The sequence below is a fragment of the Nothobranchius furzeri genome, chromosome 2, assembly GCF_043380555.1.
Source record: "Nothobranchius furzeri strain GRZ-AD chromosome 2, NfurGRZ-RIMD1, whole genome shotgun sequence".
NCBI lineage: Eukaryota > Metazoa > Chordata > Actinopteri > Cyprinodontiformes > Nothobranchiidae > Nothobranchius > Nothobranchius furzeri.
In genome coordinates, this window is record NC_091742.1 from 25,638,992 (window position 1) to 25,645,464 (window position 6,473).

The 6,473-nt window shown below is 47.9% G+C and overlaps 1 protein-coding gene across 1 annotated transcript; it reads right to left on the minus strand.

The window, feature by feature from the left end:
- Positions 1-971: 971 nt before the first annotated feature.
- On the minus strand, positions 972-6,473 carry leg1.1 (liver-enriched gene 1, tandem duplicate 1). The gene is made up of 8 exons (XM_015947975.3): positions 6,124-6,473; positions 5,806-5,892; positions 5,669-5,742; positions 5,494-5,598; positions 5,179-5,297; positions 1,692-1,833; positions 1,499-1,595; positions 972-1,418 (listed from the first exon to the last, which is right to left on the minus strand). The coding sequence occupies exons 1-8, from the start codon at positions 6,419-6,421 to the stop codon at positions 1,267-1,269; spliced, it is 1,074 nt and encodes a 357-aa protein (XP_015803461.3). The 5' UTR covers positions 6,422-6,473; the 3' UTR covers positions 972-1,266.

The following is a 6,473-nucleotide window of genomic DNA, read 5'->3' on the forward strand; positions in this document are numbered from 1 at the left end:
GAATGGTGTAGTGTGGAATGTTGTTCAGAACCAGCAAATCCGAAGAAGCGATTAGTTCTGATGGGAACTGAAGGTGATGTCTTCGCGTTAAGCTTTGGTTAGGAGATTCATAAACACATTCGACGCCATTCTGTCAGTCTATGTACCCTTAGTGGAAGTCCCCGTCTAGATCAGGAGGTGTAGAGGTCCAGCTCAGTGGCTTTTAAAATCTTTTAAAATGGGGTGGCCCAGGTGAGGCACAGCTTTGTGCATGGATGGCACCAATGGTTATGCTTTTTTTTTTTTTGTTTTACCCCCAAGCCTTTTGTGGACAATGAAAAGCCTATTTAAAAGTAAATTAGTGTGGTGGCACCTGGGGTGGCCAATCAGATTCCTAGGGTGGCATGTGCTACCCCAGGCCACTCCCTGGACACGCCCCTGGTCCAGCTTGACCTTTGTGGAGCCGAAGTCGGTAGAAACAGCCGCGGCAGCCGACCACCAGTCTTGAGATACTTCCGGGTCGTGACAGTTTATTGGCATCTAACAAGACCCAAAACTGGGCCGTGATGGTTCAGCTTTTATTCTGAAAGGAACCGTTGCAGCAGGTGGAACAGCAACAGATTTTATCCAGCTTGTCGTTGGTTCTTTCGGCTGAAGAGGAAAGTTACGGATTGGCCACTCCGACAACTTCTCTAGAACGCTTTGAACTGTGTTAAAGATGACTTGGGCATAGTTTTACACTTCTGATGTTTTGGTTTATGGTCGAATGAAAAGTTGACAGATTTATCAAGCACCACCAAAACCACGCCTCCGTCAGATCTGGCAGATTCTGATTGGATCAGAAAAGTAATGTGTCATGTCTTAACGCTACGTGAGATCAGTCCTAGTGGAAACATTTAAAGTCATGTAACTTATTATATTCTATAGGATTATAATAGAGTAATTAATATTTTGATTTCACAGATTGGTCACATCTTATTATTGACTAACACTTTGTTTAATTAGCTTTATTAAAAATAGAGTTCTTTGATTTATTAAAAGGAGAGAGTCCTTTCTTCATTCTTCTCTTGAGCTGGAAGGAAGCAGTTTAGAAGCAAATGCATGACCTTGAGGCCATATCTCATGCAGACTAGTCCTGTGTCAGAGGCATCTGTGGAGAGAGGGTGAATAACCTTCGGTGGAATAGCACCTCCATCACGTTGCAAAGCATCTCACCCAAATTGATTATGAAAAAAAATTTAAAAAAGACTCTTGAGGTTTGAAAGATGTTTTCGTGTTTGTTTGGTCTCAGCAGCTTGTAGTCATTCCAGTAATAAGCGACAGGAAAGAAGTGGTGGCGAAGCTGGGATTCAGCAGCAGCTGCTCCAACATCTGTCTGCCTTGCTCTCGTGTGGTCACTGAACACATCGCTCCTTTCCACATATTCACCAGCGTTCCACCTGGTAAATCACGACGATTGTTAGTATAAAGGATAAAAAAAATTATATACAGTATATATGGTTCTTATGTTTTTTCCTACCTAGAAAAGTGTTGATGCTTCTCATCCAGGAGAAAATAGACAGTGAGTGATTCTCCTCCGGAGTCAGATCAGCGATGTTGGGAGCCACATCGCCCTCCTGTAAAAGCAGGAGTGCACAAAACAAGGACAAAAATGTAATGTGTGTACGTTTTATGGAATAATCTGCAAAATAAGTGGATGAAGAAGCATGTACCCTTAGGACTCGGCTTGGTAGAGGGGTCAGGAACTTCACTGACTTTTCCAGGCTGGAATGGAAGTGAGCTGCAGAAACGTACTCTGCTGAGTTCATCCAGCTGTTAGCAAACAAAACCTCTTCAGAGGAGTAGTGGCTCTGCCTGGGGAGAAAAATGGGACACTGAAGTGAAGAAAAGCTAAAGAAAACTGCAGAAACCAAACCAACTTGTTGGCTGCATGCTTTTTGTTACAGAAACAGGGCCTGGAGCCGCTAACTGGTTTGCATTCATGCACCTGAGCGGATCTAAAGTCAGATTAGCATCATTTCATTAATTTGGACAAAATTGTAATTAAGAACTCCTACAGTTTTTTTAAACACAGGATAAGATACTGGAGGTAAAACAAGAAATAAGAAAAGTTTTCTTATTTTAAACATTTTCATCGTGGTGGAGGGGTTTGAGTGTCTCAATGATCCTGGGAGCTAAGTTGTCTGAGGCTTTCTGCCTCTGGTAGGGTCACCCATGGCAAACAGGTCCTAGGTGAGGGATCAGACAAAGAGCAGCCCGAAGACCTCTTATGATGAATTATATAAATGGAAACCGTGTTCCCTCGCCCGGACGTGGGTCACCGGGGCCCCCCTCTGGAGCCAGGCCTGGAGGTGGGGCACGTTGGCGAGCGCCTGGTGGCCGAGCTTTCACCCATGGAGCCCGGCCGGGCACAGCCCGAAGAGGAAACGTGGGTCCCCCTTCCCATGGGCTCTCCACTCGTGGGAGGGACCAAAGGGGTCGGGTGCAGTGTGTGACGGGTGGTAGTCGAGGGCGGGGACCTTACCGGTCTGATCCTTGGCTACAGAAGCTAGCTCTTGGCACATGGAGTGTCACCTCTCTGGTGGGGAAGGAGCCTGAGTTGGTGTGTGAGGTTGAGAGGTTCCGACTAGATATAGTCGGACTCTCCTCAACGCATGGCTCTGGTCTCTGGAACCAGTTTCCTTGAGAGGGGTTGGACTTTCTAACAATCTAGAGTTGCTCCCACTGAGAGGCGCCGAGCAGGGGTGGGCATACTAGTTGCCCCCATCTTGGTGCCTGTACGTTGGGGTTTACCCCAGTGAATGAGAGGGTAGCCTCCCTCCGCCTACGTGTGGTGGGACAGGTTCTGACTGTGGACTGTGCTTATGCACCAAACTACAGTTCAGACCACCCACCCTTTTTGGAGACCTTGGAGGGGGTGCTGGAAAGCGCTCCTTCCAGTGACTCCCTCGTTCTGCTGAGGGACTTTAACGCTCACATGGGCAACGACAGTGAGACCTGGGGAGCCTCCCCCCCCCCCCCCCCCCCCAAACTGAATTCGAGTGGTGTTTTGTTATTGGACTTCTGTGCCAGTCATGGATTGTCCATAATGAACACCATGTTCAGACATAAAGGTGTCCATATGTGCTCTTGGCACCAGGATACCTTAGGCCGCAGCTCGATGATCGACTTTGTTGTTGTTTCGTCTGACCTGCGGCCGTATGTCTTGGACACTCGGGTGAAGAGAGGGGCAGAGCTGTCAACTGACCACTACCTGGTGGTGAGTTGGGTGGTGGGGGAGGATGCCGGTCAGATCAGGCAAGCCCAAACGTATCGCGAGGATCTGCTGGGAATGTCTGGCAGAGTCTCTTATTAGAAGGAGCTTCAATTCCCACCTCTGATAGAACTTCCTAAATGTTCCAGGGGAGGCGGAGGACATAGAGTCTGAATGGACCGTGTGCCGTGCCTCCATTGTTGAGGCGGCAGACCAGAGCTGTGGTGCCTGTCGTGGTGGCAACCCCTGAACCCGCTGGTGGACACCGGCGGTTAGGGATGCTGTCAAGCTGAAGACAGAGTCCTATCAGGTCTTTTTGGCATGTGGGCCTCCAGAGGCAGCTGACGGGTACCGGCAGTCCAAGCGGAATGCGGCTCAGGTGGTCACCAAGGCAAAAACCCAGGCAAAGGAGGAGTTTGGTGAGACCATGGAGCGAGACTTCCGTACAGCTTCGAGGAGATTCTGGTCCACCATCCGGCGCCTCGGGGCGGGGGAAGCAGTGCGCTACCAACACTATCTATAGTGGGGACGGTGCTGCTGACCTCTACTCAGGACGTTGTGGATCGGTGGGCAGAATGCTTCGAAGGCCTCCTCAATCCCACGACACGTCTTCAACTGAGGAAGCAGAGTCTGGGGACTTTGGGTTGTGACTCCGCCAAGGCTGCCCTTTGTCACAGATTCTGTTCATAACCTTTATGGACAGGATTTCTAGGTGCAGCCAAGGTGTGGAGGGCATCCATTTTGGTGGTCTGAGGATCAGGTCTCTGCTTTTTGCAGATGATGTGGTCCTGTTGGCTTCATCAGAACGTGATCTTCGGCTTTCGCTGGAGCGGTTCGCAGCCGAGTGTGAAGCAGCTGGGATGAGAATCAGCTCCTCTAAATCTGAGACCATGGTCTTGATTCAGAAAAGGGTAGAATGCCTTCTCCGGGTCAGGGATGAGGTCCTGCCCCAAGTGGAGGAGTTTAAGTATCTCGGGGTCTTGTTCACGAGTGAGGGAAAACTGGAGCGTGAGATCGATAGGCGGATTGGTGCTGCATCTGCAGTGATGCGGGCGTTGTACCAGTCTGTCGTGGTGAAGAGAGAGCTGAGTCAGAAAGCAAAGCTCTCGATTTACCGGTTGTTCTACGTTCCTATCCTCACCTACGGTCTTGAGCTTTGGGTAGTGACCGAAAGAACGAGATTGCAGATACAAGCGGCCGAAATGAGTTTTCTCCAAAGAGCGGCTGGGCTCTCCCTTAGAGATAGGGTGAGAAGCTCGGTCATCCGGGAGGGGCTCGGAGTAGACCAAGCCGTAGTTGAGGTGGCTTGGGCATCTGGTCAGGATGCCTCCTGGATGCCTCCCTAGTGAGGTTTTCCAGGCGTGTCCATCTGGGAGGAGACCTAAAGGTTGACCCAGGACACGGTGGAGGGACTATGTCTCTCAGCTGGCCAGGGAACGCCTTGGGATTCCCCGGGAGGAGCTGGCCCAAGTGGCTGGGGAGAGAGGAGTCTGGGCCTCTCGCCTTAGGCTACTGCCCCCGCGACCCGACTCCCAATAAGTGGATGAAAATGGATGGAATATTTTCACTACTTGTTTTAGCTTTAGCAAATTTGGCGAGGAAAATGTGACACAGGAGCCACTTCTCTTTAGTTCTGTTCACCAGATTGTGACTCTAACCAGGAAACTCCCCAAATCTGGAGTTTGGATTAGTATGATACAGATTGTTGTGTCTTATGTGATGAAACGGCCTGCAGATTGTTTCTTTCTTACCCTAAAATCACCTGAGAGACTATTTGATTTCTGGGTTGTTTTTTTCAGTGTTTAGCCAACTTTTAGTAGCAGGCAGACGTGATCAGAGATTGTGTTTGTGCAAATTCAAATGTTTAAACATGTGCAACAAATTATATTGACGTTAATGTTGGGAGAAAATAACAGGAAGTGGCTGTTGAGAAGGATCAGAAGTACTTGGCGTTGCATGATGCAGAAGCCTGAAGCGAACCCATCTGAGCCACCCAGTAGGCACCGAGGATCGAGTCTTTCTTCTCGTTGTCTGGTAACGCAGATTCAGTGGAAGCCTTCAGAGCCTTAGCAAACACACGTTAGCTAGTTTCATTTTATAGTTTCTTCACTAAAAATTATTTATAAAGTGGTTAAAGGGATGCAAAAGCATAAATGTTTAAATTGTATTGTGTTCCTCCTGAGCTTTTCACTGTGCAGAATCTACTAAGTCAGACCCATAGTGCATATGTCAACATGCATAAATCAGTTTTAATGTGATACCTGAAAATAGGCATCCCACTTGGTCATAGCATCAGGGTACTGAGTGGAACACTCAACATAGGTGGTACAATAACCCTCTGAACCTGCAGGTGTTTGGAGTTGGACCTAAAAATGCAGCAAACAACATTTAAAAAGGTTTTAAATGTTAAATTGTCATAATAAATGACATAAACACCTGGACTCCTGCTCCCATGAGGCCATGCTGTGCAGCAGACAGAAAGGAAAGTGCAGAGCTGAAGTGGTTCACACCTGGAAAAGAAAAGAGGTGGGTAAAGATCTCTCTGTGTCTGTTCATGTTTGCTTGCTACTCACAGCTCCACCAGCTCTGGGGTGAAATGCACATGGCATCTCCTGTTTGCAGTCCACAGGTTGTTAGACCGGTCGGGTCAGCAAGACGACCTGCCAGAGCAGCAGAAATGAGATCTAAATCCTTGGGTCAGTTAGTGATTGCTGCTTTGGAAGACTTCCTGAAGTATTAAGAAGGTTGTTGACTTTGTAATAATTAATGCTGATGGCAAATAAATAAATAAATAAATAAATAAATAAATAAATAAATAAATAAATAAATAAATAAATAAATAAATAAATAAATAAATAAATAAATAAAATTATGAACACTTGTCATAATACCTGAAGTTTGCATCCATCCAAGCTGCAGGGCCAGCCCCCACATTGGGTTTTCTGTGGGGCCTGGTCCCATGGATCCCATGTAGGGATCTGTGGCAGCTATCAGAAGACGGTACAAACTCATTCGGTTCAGGTATCTCCAAGGGTCTGGAGTCAGAATCCCATCTTGCGTAGGGAGCTCAGTCACTTGGCTGACTGTTTGAGACCAAAGGATCGGCATCCCATTTTCTAAAATAACTGCAGAGCTGCTTAGAGATACGGCGCATGCCAGGATGAAGCCAAGAGATGCCGGATGTAGCATTGCTGGGGCTGTAGCGAAGAACGGAGTCAGGACTGTGAGCTGTTCCAGACAC

Bases quoted from the DNA above. Each gene is read 5' to 3' on its own strand.
- leg1.1 (XM_015947975.3), bottom strand. From the start codon at position 6,421: ATGCTACATCCGGCATCTCTTGGCTTCATCCTGGCATGCGCCGTATCT. The intron at 5,298-5,493 runs GTATCACATTAA...GTGTTTGCTAAG, and splicing joins AGTGGGATGCCTATTTTCAG to GCTCTGAAGGCTTCCACTGA. The intron at 1,834-5,178 runs GTACTTCTGATC...TTTTCTCCCCAG, and splicing joins TCTGCATCATGCAACGCCAA to GCAGAGCCACTACTCCTCTG.